Source organism: Canis lupus, chromosome 36, assembly GCF_003254725.2.
Source record: "Canis lupus dingo isolate Sandy chromosome 36, ASM325472v2, whole genome shotgun sequence".
Lineage (NCBI taxonomy): Eukaryota > Metazoa > Chordata > Mammalia > Carnivora > Canidae > Canis > Canis lupus.
Genome location: NC_064278.1, coordinates 19,146,583 through 19,162,560, shown reverse-complemented (window position 1 = coordinate 19,162,560; position 15,978 = coordinate 19,146,583). Strand labels below are relative to the sequence as shown.

Genomic DNA, 15,978 nt, shown 5'->3' with positions numbered 1-15,978 from the left:
CTGCAGACCCGCGCCCACCCCGAGGGAGATCCGTCCTCGCGCGAACCCGGCCCCGCATGACCCTCCCGGCTTGGGGACGGCAGTTCGCGGAGCATCCTCCTCTTTCGAGTAACAGCTCGGCCCTCGTCCTCTCCGCGCCTCCACAAATCCCATTCAAGAAAAATCGCAGGGATTTCGGCCCCGGCCCCCGCCCCGCCAGGCTCCTGGAGGCCGCGTCCCAGCGGGCGGCTGCGGCGGCTCCTCCCAGCCCCAGGGCAGGAGGGGCGCGCGCCCGTTGCTATGGGAACGCAGCGGCCCCCGGCCCCGGCCCCGGCGCGCGCCCCCGAGTCTCGGCCCCCGGCGCGCGCGCCCGTTGCTATGGCAACGCAGCGGCGCGGCCCCCGGCGCGCGCCTCCGAACCGCGGCACTCGGCGCGCGCGCCCGTTACTATGGGGACGCAGCGGCCGCGGCCCCCCCGGCGCGCGCCCGTTGCTAGGGAAACGCAGCGGCCCGGCCCCCGGCGCGCGCCTCCGAGCCGCGCCCCCCGGCGCGCGCCCGTTGCTATGGCGACGCAGCGGCCCGGCCCCCGGCGCGCGCCTCCGAACCGCGGCACTCGGCGCGCGCGCCCGTTGCTAGGGAAACGCAGCGGCCCGGCCCCCGGCGCGCGCCTCCGAGCCGCGCTCCCCCGGCGCGCGCCCGTTGCTATGGGGACGCAGCGGCCCGGCCCCCGGCGCGCGCCTCCGAACCGCGGCACTCGGCGCGCGCGCCCGTTGCTATGGGGACGCAGCGGCCGCGGCCCCCCCGGCGCGCGCCCGTTGCTAGGGAAACGCAGCGGCCCGGCCCCCGGCGCGCGCCCGTTGCTATGGGGACGCAGCGGCCGCGGCCCCCCCCGGCGCGCGCCCGTTGCTAGGGAAACGCAGCGGCCCGGCCCCCCGCGCTCGCCTCCGAGCCGCGCCCCCCGGCGCGCGCCCGTTGCTATGGGGACGCAGCGGCCGCAGCCCCCCCAAGCGCGCGCCCGTTGCTATGGGGACGCAGCGGCCCGGCCGCCCGCGGGGGTCGCGCGAGGAGGCGCAGGGGCAGATCCGGGGGGGAGACGCTGTCGCAAGATGGCGCCGGCGAGGCCGCGGGCTGCGGAGTGAGCGCGCCCCGCCGGGGGCCCCGCGAGGCTGCTGCTCCTCCCCGCCGCCGCCGCCGCCGCCGCGCCCCCCGCCTCGCAGGTACCGCCGCCCGCGCGCTCCGCGTGGCGCACAGATGGCCGCGACAAGTGCCGGCTCGCCTCGGGCTAGCGGGTCTGCCCCGGCGCGGGTGCGCCCGACGCGAACGCACACATAACTTTTTGTGGCCGCGCGCCCCGGCCTGCAGCGTCCCCGCGCGCCCGCGCCCCACCACGCCCCTCCGGTCCCCGCGCCCTCCGCGCTGCGAGCGCTCCGGGCCGCGGCGCTCATCTCCGGGCGGCCGGGAGGAGCGCGTGCGCCGGCGGGAGGCGGCGGCGAGCGGCCGGGAGCGCCGTACAATGGCCCTGACCCTGTTCGGTGAGTGCAGGTGGGCCGCGCCCCGGGGAGGCTGGGGGCGCCGGGGGGCGGCGGGGGGCGCCGGGGGCTCGGGGCCGGGCCGGGGCGGGCCGGGGCGGGGCGGGGGCGCGGGCCGGCTCCCTCGCGCCTCTCCCATTGTCTCCTCCGCAGGCAGGGCCGCTGGGCGTGTGCTCCCCGGGCCGGCCCTGCGCCGCCAGCCGCCCTCGGCCCTCCGCCCTCCGCCCTCCGCCCGCCCTGGCCGACGGGTGACCCGAGGCCGCTCTAACGTGCCCACTTGGGAGCCAAGTTAGCGGGTGGTTTCCAGACCTAACGTGTCTCAAGTCAGTAAATAAAGATCCTGGAAAGTTTATTTATTTTCGAGCGAGATGTCCGTGCATCCCAGGCTCCCCGGGAAATCGCCAGATGCAGGCGCGCTGAGCCTTGTTGGGTTTTGGGACGGCTTATTTATTTTTTATTTATTTATTTGGAGCCCAGGATAAGTGGTGAACCGAATATTCGTTACAATGGAAAGTGTTTGCGCTGACAAATAACGAGAGCACGCAAGGAGAAAGTTGGTTTCTGGGTGATAAGTGATCTCGGGAGAATAACTTTGAGGGTATTAGGAAAGCAATGTGATTTCTGTGTTGCAATTACTGCAACACTATTGTTTCAGTGGTTAAGACTTGAAGGTGGTCCCCCCCCCCCCCCCCCCCCCCCCCCCCCGCCTGGAGCCTGTGATGACAATGGGTTGGGAAGAAGGGCTGAAAGGATACAATGTTTCCTATTGCCACGCAGACCGTGGTGGACTCGCACCTCCCTTTAAGAAAACTCCGCATGTGGGAATTTAGATGTTCAAAGTAGTGTGTATGGTCTGTACTGATGGGACACTGCTGGCCACCGGGGCGGTGTGAGTAAGTGACTCACAAGATGAAGTTTCCAGTTACATTTTTATTGCATCATTTGATCAAGTCATAGGCATCACATACCACAAATGCTTTTTCATATAAATACTGAGAGTGAATCAATCTGCTAGAATCAAAGAGTTACCCTTATTTAGCCATCTTATTGTATGCATTACATTTAGATGCAGGCAGGTTATTTTCTAATGGCCCTTTTGTGGCAGAAGCGAGCCTAGAACACAGTTTGCCAGTCTGCAGTCTGGGGTATGTTTACTTTGCCGGAATACCCACAGTACCAGAAATGGCATTTTTTTTTTTAAGATTTTATTTATTTATTCATGAGAGACAGAGAGGCAGAGACACAGGCAGAGGGAGAAGCAGGCTCCATGCAGGGAGCCCGACGTGGCACTCGATCTTGGGTCCCCAGGATCACGCCCTGGGCCACCCAGGGATCCCCCATCTCTAGGTGCTTTAAAAAATGTTTCTTCTTTCTCTGAAAGAAATAAAAATCTCACTGTTGTTTTCTAATACTTTGTGTCTCATCTGCACCATCTAGTAGAGCATTTTTTTTTAAGTGTGGACTTCTTTTTGTACAAAAGTTAAAAATGGTGGATGGCTTAAATCATAGTTGATATTTTCATTTGAAGAAGCGTTTCTCTTATACTGTTGTAGCTGATACACAGCAGTAGTATTTCCAGGAGTAAATTTCCCCTTAGACGAGAGGTTTCTTTGTTTTTGTTTTTTCACGAAATTCATTTTCCTTTTTAGTTTTTTATTTTTAAGATTTACTTATTTATTCATAAGAGATACACAGAGAGAAAGAGAGAGAGAGGGGCAGGTTCCTTGCGGGGAGCCCGATGTGGGAGTGGATCTTCAGGCCTGGGATCACGCCCTAAGCCAAAGGCAAACGCTCAACCGCTGAGCCACCCAGGTGCCCCTCATTTTCCTTTTTAAAGAGTCTGCATTTTCAGGTGTGTTTTCAAAGGTAAGGTTTATGAATCAGCCACTTTTCTTCAAATGCTGACATTCTCAGTGAATAAACAAATTAGGGAGAAGCAGAGTAAGGGATAAGGTTCTAAGGATTCCTAAATTATTAAATCTTGAACTATGTAAGTAGGGATGGGGAAAGGAAGGGCATGGATTTGACCTCAAGAAGAAGCTAAAAGAAACAATTCCCACCGCTCAGAATGAATAAAGTGTCTTTAAGATTTTAAAGTCAGCTTGTGGAAAAATAGAATTTAATTTACAAAAGCTAATTTGGTTGCAGGTTTTTAAGAATAATCTCCCTGTTATAAAGGAAACTACACCTGTGTGCAGAGGCTGTTTTTCAGTAATGATAGATAGAGTAGTAGTTGTTGTACACTATTCATCAGTCATCTCTGTCCAAAATGTAGATTCCTGGGGTGCCTGGGTGGCTCAGTTGGTTAAGTTTGCCTTCAGCTCAGGTCATGGTCCCAGGGTCCTGGGATCAAGCCCCATATCAGCTTCCCTGCTCAGTGAGGAGTCTGTTTTTCTCTCTCTCTCTAGCCCCCCACCCCCCCACCCCTGCTATTGTGCACATGTGCACTCCCTTTTTCTCTCTTTCTTTTTCTTTCTCAAATGAATAATTAAAAAAAATGTAGATTCCATTGCCCCTAGGTCCACAGAATCTGCATTTCTAGGAGAAGGGGATTTTAAAGGGACTCCCCTGTGATTCTGTTATCCTTAAATTTGAGAACCATTGTATTAAATATGGGATTGCTCAAATATGCCCAATTCAAAATAGCCTTTGTATATATTAAGAGCAGTCCCCACCATTAGAAGAAATAGATTTTATTTTAGATATGACAGTTGATCCATTAACAACATGAGGAATAAGGGTGCTGATCCCCAACACAGTCCAAAATCTAAGTGTTAGCTTTTAACTCCCCAAAAACCTAATAGCCTGCTGTTGAGTGGAAGCCTTGCCAGTAACATAAGCAGTTGATTACCACATATTTTCTATGTTATATATATCATATGTTGTATTCTTACAATAAAGTCAGCTAATGAAAAGAAAATGTTATTAAGAAAATCAGAGGAAAGTACATTTATAAGTACTGTACTGGTTTTATGAAGAAAAGTCTACATATAAGTAGGTCTGTTCAAGAGTCAGCTGTACTACTGTTTGTTTTTGTTATTAAAGATTTTATTTATTTATTCATGAGAGACACAGGGAGAGAGAGAAGCAGAGGGAGAAGCAGGCTCCATGCAAGGAGCCCGACGTGGGATTCGATCCCAGGACTCCAGGATCACGCCCTGGGCCAAAGGCAGGCACTTAACTGCTGAACCACCCGGGGATCCCCTGTACTACTATTTTTCAAAAGATTTATCTGTTATTTTAGAGAGAGGGAGAGAGAACATGCACTCACATGGACGTAGGGGGAGGGTGTACGAGGGAGGGGTAAAGGGAGAAAGAATCTCAAGCAGACTCCCTGCTGAGCGTGGAGCCCAACACGGGGCTCCATCTCATGATCCTGAGATCATAACCTGAGTCAAAACCAAAAGTCAGATGCTTACCCAACTGAGCCACCCAGGCGCCCCAACTGTACTACTTTTTGACTAGTCAGAAGTACCTCGTATCCCTTTATATTTCCTCTTAATAACCAACTTAGAGCAGAGGAGCAATGAGATAATAAAGTTTTGTGAGATAATAGTAAAGAGGAAATAGGGACAAGAAACTGGACACATGTAACTAAACAGTTATCAGCGTCAGAGCTCAATAGAGATTCTCCCAAAGCAACCACTGCCAGGACCCTATCTTGTCTATCATGGGTGTGTTAGTTGGTAAGGCCAGTGTCCTAAGTCCGCTTGGACTTCTGGAATGAAATACCATAAAGTGAGTGGCTTACGTGACAGACATTTATTTCCTGAAGTTTTGGAGGCTGGGAATTCTAAGACCAGTGAGCAGCATATTCACTTCCTGATGAGGGCCCTCTTTCTGGTTTACAGACATCCCTCTTTTTGCTGTGTGTTCCTGTGGTGGAGAGAGGGAAAGCAAGGTCTCCAGTCTCTTCTATGGGCACTGATCTCATCATGTGAACCCCACCCTCATGACATCATCTCACCTCATTTCTCCCCAGAGGCTCATCTCTTCAGATAACATCACATTGGGGTTAGGGCTTCAACATAGGAATTTATTGGAGTACACAATTCAGTGCATAGCTGCCAGCAATAGAGTCTAGTTTGTTTTTTTAAGATTTATTTTATTTTCCTTAGAAAGTGCAGGTTGTGGTGAGGGGGATGGGGCAGAAAGAATCATGACCCTGAGATCATGACCCGAGTCAAAATCAAGAGGAGGGCACTCAACTGACCTAGCCACCCAGGTGCCCTTAGGTTGTTGGTTTTATTTTTCTTTATGTTTTCCATTTGCATCCAGGTTTTGTTTTTGTCATTGTAAAGAATGTTCTTTTATAGGATGTTAGTGAAAGCTTCATTTAAAAAAAATGAGAACCTCTAAAATTACCTAATACAATTTTACATCGATATATTTAACTTTCTTTTACCTAAGTACGTTGTAGCAACTCAGAAATACTTGACAAGTTAAGCTGAAGACTGACAACTGTCTTACCTTTTGTTTTCACTATTAATCACCTTTGCAGCTTAAAAAGATATTTTTAAGGCACATTTCTGTTTTATCTGTGATAGAAGAACTAGATCCCAATACTTCCTGATTTTACAGTCCCATTTGGGAGTTGAAAATATGCATTTTTGAAGGTTCAGGTATTTGCTAGCATTTTTCTCCACCTTGTAGATGAGTATGCCTCTGTTATCTGTTTCAATTCAAATAATTTTTAAATCCTCAAATCCTAAACATCATCCAAATGTAATTCATACTCTGCTCACTCACCTTGCTCGTCTGTTCGACATAAATCTACAGCAATGTGCAAGAGACCTGGTCCCTGTCTTCTTGGAGCTTATATTCCAGAACTATAGTATATGCACCTAACTACCTATTTCCAATAGGAATTTTTTTTTTTTTTTTTTTAGAACTTTCCTGATAGAGAAGCACATGTTCTCTAACAATTGCTGGACTAGAAACAAAGTCTCAAGTCATCTAATTTAGGACTTTATAGCTCGTTTACCTAACAAACGCCTTGACTGTCTATACCAGTAAAGCCCTATTTGACAGAGCTGGGTGAAAAAGCATCCTGCCAGGTTATCCTTTGGCTGGAATGTCTGTCATTTATAGCTAAATGGGGCTGTGGTTACAGCTCAGACAAATGCTGAGACTGGGAACTCGGTTAAAATCCAGTTGGGCTGGCTGGACCCTGAATAACTCTATCTGGGTAGAACTAGCTCAGGCGTTGTCCCCTCGCCCCTTTTTTTTCTTTTTCCTTTTTCCTTTCATACCAGTCACTATCATCACTGCCACAGATCCCTTCTGATACTTAGGAATTCACTGTGACTTCTGACCTCCTTTCTGCAGACTTTCATACTGCCATGGAAACCTTTTCATTTTGCTGCCTGCCGCACCTGCCTTTTGGCATCTTTCTAGAGATCCTTTGGAGCAGTTAAATGGTTAATGGTGCCTTCTTTGTGATACAGTTGGAAAAATTTCTGATTTTCTATGACTGTCCTGACATTAAAAATTTTTTTATTTTCTAACGTAATCTCTACACTCAGTGTGGGGCTCGAACTCACAACCCCCTGATCACAAGTTGCATGCTCTACCTGCTGCGCCAGCCAGGTGCCCCTAAAACTTGTTTTTAAAAACACAAATCAACTGCATTTTCACTATGATTTATTTGCCCTAAAGCTAATTTTATGGGAAACTCCACTTGAATACAGTCTTTGCTGACATTTTTGTTTTTCATATGTTGCTCATCTAAGAACAGGAGAGGGACTTACCTAAGCCGCAGGGTGGTCTAGTGGTGAGAGCACAGCTACTTTTCTTAGAATGTTTCATCTTTTCAGCTGTCATTAAAATCACCATCCTTATGTAAATACTTGTGCATATTCTCTTACTGGTATCAAAAGCTTAATATTTCAGCTTTAAAATTTTCTTTTAATGTGTGGAGATTTAATACTATGTAAGAGAGATAAAAGAATTATAGTTGCCATAACTCTGATAGTTACCATCTGTGTACAGTATAAAAGGAATATTGGTAATGTAGTCTTTTGAATGGCATCTGTCCCTGCAGTAACAATCCTATTAGCATCCTGATCTTTGAAGATAGAGTGATATGTATAATTTATAAAAATGTGACATATTTGTCAATAAGAGTTTCAATTTCTTTTAGATCAGTATTTGTCTACCTTTAAAAAAAAAAAAATCCCACCCTTGGTAAGAAGACGTTTTTTGTCTTTTTGGGTTTAAAATTTTTTTTATTTATTCATTTGAGAAAGAGAGACACACAGATAAGACAGAGCAGCAGAAGTGGGACAGAGGGAGAGAGGTAGCCGACTCTGCTGAGCGCAGGACCTGAGGTTATGACCTGAGCCAAAGTCAGGCTTAACCGATTGAGCCACCCAGACGGCTAGGCACTTTTTCTTAATTGTTTTCTTCATGAGAATCTCTATAGTAATAGTAATATCCTTTGACATGAGTAATTGATGTTTTCTCAGTTTTATATAAAGTATCAGTAGTAGCACCTTTAAAAAACTTTATTATTGGGCAGCCCAGGTGGCTCAGCAGTTTAGCGCCGCCTTCAGCCCAGGGTGTGATCCTGGAGACCCGGGATCAAGTCCCATGTCGGGCTCCCTGCATGGAGTCTGCTTCTCCCTCTGCCTGTGTCTCTGCCTCTCTCTCTCCTTCTGTGTCTCTCATGAATAAATAAATAAAGTCTTTAAAAAAAATAAAAATAAAAAACTTTATTATTCATTTGTAGTATATAAACTAAATGAAGTCACTGAACTTTCTGCCCAAACCCAACTCAAGACAAATCGTTGAGCCTGGCTTTACCAGTCATAAGTTATTCCTACATAGTAAATGATTCCCATAACCTTTGATTTTTATTTATTAATATAATCTTACTATCCTTGAAAAACATAGGGGTGCCTGAGTGGCTTATTCAGTTAAGTGTCTAACTCTTGATTTCAGCTCTGGTCATGACCTCAGAGTGGTGGGATCAGCCCTGTGTCAGGAGTCTGCTTAAGATTCTCTCTCTTAAAAAAAAAAAAAAAAAAAGCAACTAAGAAACAGAATGGTGTGAGTGTATTTTACACTGAAAAGTTATGTTGGAAAAAAAAACATATTTGATAGAAAAATAGATATATTATACTTTCTTAGTTTGGCTCCTTATTTCTAAAAACCATAATGAACACTTTGTGAATATACTAAAAAAACAATTTTCCTGTATATGTTAAAGACTGAATTTTATGGTGTGTGAATTCTGTCTCAATTGAAACATTATTAATTTAAAAATTACCTGGAGTGGGGAGGACCAGATGGAATAGAAGAAAGGTTTACTTCACTTAAACTTTAAAAAACAGAAATGACTATTTTAAAAATAATGGTTTTATATCCAGGAACCTTTTAGAACTTTTCACATTTTTAGAAAGTTTTTTTTCTCTTTTATTCTCCAAGAAACTAAAACAAAACAAAAAATTGATAGTGTAGAAATGCTCATGCCTGTTTGAATAGTTGTTTTAAATTTAGAAAAGTAAGCACTTCTTGGAAAGAATTAATGCAGACAGTTGAGGAATTTGTGGGAAGGGAAGATGAGTCAGGCCCCGGTGTGGGCCCTCTCTGCTTAGTAGCCTGGCAGGGGGCCACCTCATTGTGTTTCCTCTAGCTGCTCCGAAGGTTGTCCTTTCCCTTTCCACTCGGACTTTTTAACCTTTGGATTTCATCGGGACCATGTATATCTCATGGTGTAAAACAAATAGAAGAAGAGATGTAGTCCAAGAATCGTATCTCTGCATGCATAGATTTTCATGACCACAGACTTGACCTTTTCTTTAAATTGCTAATCTCTTTTTTTTAGAGTTCTGTTTATTTGAGAGAGAGAGAGAGAGCGCGAGAGCGCATGGGCAAGCGCACTCTGATGAGCAGGGGGAGGGACAGAGAGAGAGGGAGAGAGGAAATCAAGTGGACATGCACTGAGCACAGAGCCCCCTGTGGGGCTTGAACCCAGGTCCCTGAGATCAGGGCATGAGCCCGATAGGTAAGCGGCATAGGTATCCATTTGAGCAGTGTATAAATATCTGCCTGACTGAAGTATTTCCCCTGCAGACCTTCCGTAGTGAATGCATTTAATACCATGATACTACAATTAAAGCATGGATTCTTAGCATGTTACCTATGAGGAATAACATGCTAGTTCTAGATACTTCCCTTCACGTAGCATGAGGGAATGATTGTAATTTATGGACTGAGGATCTTAAAGTAGACAGGGCAGGCATTTTGATTGAGGGAGCTGTGCTATAAGAGAAAGTGCTGGTTTTTAGGTAGGAGGTGCGGCATTACTAAGAAGGACCTGAGGTAGGTGGTGTAATAAGCAGAACAATGTAAGAGCCCAGGGCGTTTGGGATCAGGGGCAAGGAATGGATGTACCATAGAGTGAGAGAAGGAAAGAGGAACAAGAGGTATACTGTTTCCTAATTTTTCTGAAGATAACTCTGAGGCTTGGGATGGGTCTTCTTGTTTTGTGATTTGTTTACTCATCTGTTGAAGAAATCAAGGACCTAAAATGTGCCAGGTATGTATTAGTTCCTGTCCTCAAGGAACTTATGTTTGCAGTGGAAGGAAACAGACAATAAAAAATGTATAGTGTGGAGGCGCCTGGGGGAGGGGTGCATAGTTTGTTAAGCGTTCGACTCTTGGCTTTGGCTTAGGTCCTGATCTCAGGGTAGTGAGATCGAGCCCTGGGTCAGCTCCACGCTCAGCAGAGTCTGCTTGAATTCCTCTCTTGTTCCCTCTGCCCCTCCCCATTGCATGCTCCCAGGTGTGCACTCCCTCTCTCTAAAATGAATAAATCTTTAAAAAAATGTTACTGTGCCAGGTGGTTCGTGCTATGAAGAAGTATAAAGCAGGATGAGGAGGTGGAGCTAGCTATGTGCAGCATGGTCAGGGAAGGCCTCACAGCCAAGTGGATTTGGAGCAGAGATTCAAAGGATGTGAGGGAATGAGTCCTACATTCCTTGCCTCATGAAATGAGCTTTGAGGTGGGAATATGTGGGGGAAAGAAGGGCAACATGGCTGGAGCAGAGTAAGCGAGGGGGAGGTGATAGGAGATGAGACAGAGAGGTCCCTGGGGAATGGAGGAGTCTTGGGGTCACTATGTAGGGCCTTATAAACAAACCATGGTAAGGATCAGATTTTACTGTGTGGGATGGGGAGCTTGTGGAGGATACTTCTATAGTGTGCAGTGTAGAGGGAAGGGCTTGGATTTTGGTGTAAAGGGCTCTGTTTAATTTTTTTTCTGCCAAGTGTCAGCTCTATGTTCTAGTCTCATTTTCCTTATATATAAACCAGGCCTATTAATTCCCTTCTTCCTTCTGTGTGGAAATAAATGAGATCATGTGTGTAAGGTTCCTGATACAGTGGTGAAGACACATAGTAGCTAATATTGTTACTGATATTATTGTTATTGTTGATATTAGCAAAGATCCAAGATAGCAGTTGTTTTCACAAGTCTGTTGACCTACTTGAGAAAATGGTTCTGCAATATTTCTGTTTATGTGTGTGGCTAAATATGTGCCACATGCCATTTTAGACTTTGGTAATGCTCTGGTAGAAACCTAGTTCAGGGACATACATTGAATACCAGATAGGGGCAGCCCCAGTGGCCCTGTGGTTTAGCGTCACCTTCGGCCTGGGGTGTGATCCTGGAGACCCGGGATCGAGTCTCATGTCAAGGTCCCTGTATGGAGCCCGCTTCTCCCTCTGCCTGTGTCTCTGCCTCTCTCTCTTTCTGTCATGAATAAATAAAATCTTAAAAAAAAAAAAAAAAAAGAATACCAGATAGACTTCTGATAGCTCTGAACAGTTGATATTTCCTGTTGTACTCTGAAATGTAAAGTACACTGACCAATCAGCAATGCTTCTCCTTTGGGTGATGATCTAGACTCTAATCAGATCTAGCCCCTGCCTCTTAGCCCTTAAAATATATCAAGGACTATAAGCTCAATGTTTGCTATGTCCCAGGTATTCAGTTCAGGTTTACTGAGTGAATAAGTATAGTGATAGTGATGGACTATCATCTATATGCTTATCCTGTGGACAACCTTGAATCAGTTTGTTTATATGTTTATTTTTTAGAGAGAGAATGCACATGTGCCTGAAGGGGGCCAGAGGGAAAGGGAGAGAGAATCTCAAGCAGACTTCCTGCAAGGTGCAAAGCCAGACTCGGGGCTCGATCCCATGACCCTGAGATCATGACCTGAGCCGAAATCAAGAGTTGGACACTTAACTAACTGAGCCACCCAGGCACCCCACCTTGAATCAGCTTAAACATTTGCTTTCATTTATCTCTTTTCTTCCTTTATTATTTTGGATTATTTTTGTGTCAGAGTCCATAATTGGAAATTTATGCCTCTTAGAATTTGGTTAGTCTAACAGTGGGTCCCTGTCACCATTAAGATTAAGTCCAAATTCCCTAGTTTGAATATAAGCCTTTTAGAATAGGACCCCTGCTTGCTTGTCTGGCCTCATCTCCTCTTCTTTCCTCCTCAGAGGTTGTGCTTCGGCCGTACTGGACTACTTGAAGTTTCCAGAAGGGATTGTAGTTAGTGTGCCTCTGGCACAGTCATTTCCCAAAGCTGTTCTTTGCACTTGCTTACCTCCACACACTTTGCAAAACTCAGCCTGAATAGTCTCCCTTTGTGAGTTAGTTACACCTTTGCTGCATCTGTTGTGTCCCGTACACTTCTCTCTCCTACCACTTACCCTGTGGTGATAGGGTGGTCCGTACATGGATTCTCTTTGCTTCCCTGTTAGATGAAGCTCCCTGACGTGAAAGCTGTAGATTTCTTCTGTGTATCCTTAACAACTGCGAGTGTCTGATGCATCCAAGCTACTCAATAAATGCTTGAATGAATGTTGCATATTACAGAAGTCTGCTGGATTTCTTAAATTTGAGAGTTAATTTTAAGGCCTCAATTCATGTACACACCTTCTACTGTTCACTTCTTTGTTCATTTGTTATTTTTTGTTAATGCAGTAAATGTGCCATTCTCTCATCTGATGGTTCCATACTATAATACGGATTTCCCAAGTGGAAGCTCACAAGGGCTTGAGTAAAATGGAAATCTCTCTGGGAGCAGATTCTTTGAGGTTTTAACTGTAGTATTACTAACCATCGGCAGATGTTTCTAAATTATTTGGTATAATTAGATAACAAATTCCACTTCATTAAACTATTGTTCCTTTTCATTTCAACAGTACAAAGGAATTGCACATAAATTAGCTTGGTTTGTTCACGTTTTACTCTCACGGTAGGGAACATAATCAAATTGAATAGGAATTCAGTATGAAAATGGCTAACTTAACCTTTTAGAGGTCTGAAAATGAAAACATACCATCTTTCTCTCATAATAATAAATCTGCATGCTACATAGACATTCCTGCTATTGTCATACGGGTATTAGAAGAGTAGATACAAATAGCAGTTTAAACATTCATATTTTTAAATGAATCAAAGAAAAATTTTTGTTATTTCTTAATACCTCTCCTTGTTCCAGAAAGAAATGAAGTGGTCTACAAAAAAGCATAATGCAAGGGGACTGAAGACAATAAGCAGAGGAATTTGTTTTTCTCTGTCTTGTCTCATTAGTTTCCTCCTCTGCCCTGGACCGCTTCCCTTACATTACAGCCATGCTTTCCTAGTCAACATGAGAAACCCTTTCCTCAACTTTGGAACCCTCTGAAGTACCAGCGTGAGTTATTAGTGTTTTGTGGGCCCCACCTCCTCTTCCTTGCATGGCTGCTTCCTCCTCCACCCTGTCTACCCTGTCTCCTCCCAGCCAGTGGGGGACTGTAGTAGGTGCTTGGGAATATCATTAAGCACTAGAGAAAAAGAAAGGTGGGCAACTCTGGTGAACAAAGGATTCTGACACTGGTTTAAAGAACAAGGAAGACTCAGGACTACCATGATAGGTGTCAAGACTAGGACAATAGGAGAAAGAGATGGAGTTTACCTCTGAGTATGAGAGCAGGGAGGATCTATAGTGGTGTGTGTGTGTGTGTGTGTGTGTGTGTGTGTGTGTGTCACCGAATGGAAAATGGCTAAGGGGAGACAGGGGAGGGGGAATTCTTGCTAAACTGACCCAACAGGATTTTTGGTGAGGACGGGCCAGAATGATGAGATATCAGGGCTCAGGGGTGAGGAATTTGATTGGATAGCAAAGGTAGGAGGATTCTCTCTAAACTGCCATAGCAGATTTCTTGCTCAAAGGGCTTTGCAGGGCCTGGTGCAGCCTGGGGACAGGGCCGAGGCTAGTCAAGAAGAGAGCTTGGGATAGCCTGACTCAGGTTTGGTCAAGGAGTGCCTCCTGTCACAGCTACTACCTCATTTTCGGCTTCTGTTTTGCCTAAGTGCTTCATCAGTTAGTAGCCAGTAATCAGTGGCTTTCCCGCAGTCCTCATATTTGATCTTTCTGCACATTTCTGCATTCTCTGCCATTTTTAAAAGAATGTATTTATTTATTTTAGAGAGTGAGAGAGAATGCAGTGGGGAGGGGCAGTGGGAGAGGGAGGCAGTCTCAAGCAGACTCCACACACAGCATGGAGCCTGATGTGGGGCTTGATCTCATGATTCTGAGATCACAACCTGAGCCGAAACCAAGAGATGCTCAAACAACTGTGCCACCCAGGTGCCCCTCTTTGCTATTTTTGACTGCTTCTTCTTGCAACTTTTTTCTCTTGTCTTTCAAGACATTGTGTTCTGCTACTCCTTTTCTTCCCCTTTCACTATGCCTCAGTTTCCTCTTTTTGCTGCCTGAAATGTCTGCTTTTCAAGAACTGGCCTCCCTTCCTTACTCAGGAGTATTCAGACTTCCACAGTGTATACTGTGTGGGTGATTCCTGAGTCTCTGTCTCCAGCCCTGCCCTGGCACCCCCTCTACATCTCCATCAATATTTCTTTTTCCTTCCTTCCTTCCTTCCTTCCTTCCTTCCTTCCTTCCTTCCTTCCTTCCTTCCTTCCTTCCTTCCTTCCTTCTTTCCTTCCTTCTCTTTTAAAGATTTTATTTACTCGTGAGAGACACAGAAAGAAGCAGAGATACAGGTAGAGGGAGAAGCACACTCCCCATTGGGGAGCCTGTTGTAGGACTTGATCCCAGGACCCGAGGATCATGAACTGAGCCAAAGGCAGATGCTCAACCACTGAGCCACCCAGGTGCCCCTCTGTCAGGATTTCTTGTGGACTCCAGGTGGCACATGTTCCCAGCACCAGATCCTTAGCTTGCCTTCTTCCATCCTCCCTCCCTTGCCTCTGTACCCTGTCAACTGCCAACTCCTGCCGATTCTTCTTTGCACAAGCTTCTCTATCAGTTCCCTTCTCTGTATTTGCAGTACTTGCTCTGTCCTTCCGTTCAGTACTGCAGTCTGTACTCCTTGCCCCCTGCCACCCATTCAAAATGAATCCCTTGTCTTCTGAATTCTTTATCATTTTATCTGCACATCTCCTGTGGCGTTTGCCAGTGTGTTCCTTTCACAGTAGTTATGTATCCTTCTGTCTTTCTAGGCTGATGATTTCTGTCAGGTAAGACTCATTCATTCTTACTTTGTCCTCAGTGCTTAGCATAGTGCTTCACATGTAGTAAGTGCTCAACAAATATTTAAGTGAATAAATATTTCTTAAACCATGGTACTTAACTTCTTTATTTTTAATTTTTTTAGAAGATTTTATTTTTAAGTAATCTCTATACCCAGTGTGGAGCTTCAAGTCATAACCTGGATATCAAGAGTCACTTGTTTTATCAGTGGAGCCAGCCAGGTGCCCTGGTACTTCCGTAGTTTAACAATTTTCAGGGTAGAGACCTAGAGCACTCATTATTCTTTCCTATAGCTTTACAATATGTTAATCAAGTTAGCAATAGCAAACATATCTCAAAATCTGTCTTAGATTGTTTTTGTTGTCTATCTTCAGTCTTTAAAGGAGGCGGCATATATATATTAAATGCAAAATAAGTTAAAAAATATATATTCCTGCAGTATTGTTGCATGTTAAGGGCAGGACATATTTACTTAGGGATTGGTTGATTTTGTCAACGTAACTTTTTTGAAAAGTTTTTGGTGAAATTCTCGTTGGATTTTCTTTAAAGATTTTATTTACTCAGGAGAGACATACAGAGAGGCAGAGACACAGGCAGAGGGAAAAGCAGGCTCCCTGTGGGGAGCCTGATGCAGGACTTGATCCTGGGACCCTGGGATCACAACCTGAGCTGAAGGCAGATGCTCAACCCCTGAGCCACCCAAGTACCCCTCTGGCTGGGTTTATACTGCTTTATATTCTTTAAAGAAAAAGTCTCTTTATCCTTCTTCCAACTTTCAAAGCAGAGTTGAGAAAGAACACTAAACAGGATCTGCAAACACAGGACTTGTTCATCCAGGTTCATCAATTGGTCCTTTTAATGTTGCTAGGTGTCCCGTATTCAACTGGAAACCAAAACCTTCTGGACAGACC

At 45.8% G+C, this 15,978-nt stretch overlaps 1 protein-coding gene across 5 annotated transcripts in view; it reads left to right on the top strand.

Annotated features, from left to right (window-relative positions):
* The window catches only part of CHN1 (chimerin 1), a 224,027-nt gene that overhangs the window by 27,088 nt on the left and 180,961 nt on the right, over positions 1-15,978 (top strand). Inside the window, exon 1 of one of the 5 annotated variants that reach the window (XM_025460238.3) lies at positions 1,061-1,511. The exons of the other annotated variants lie outside the window; for them this stretch is intronic. Coding sequence (XP_025316023.1) covers positions 1,493-1,511 — 19 coding nt within the window. The 5' untranslated portion in view covers positions 1,061-1,492. Of the gene's footprint in view, positions 1-1,060; positions 1,512-15,978 lie in introns of those variants that run through there. 5 annotated transcript variants of the gene reach the window in all.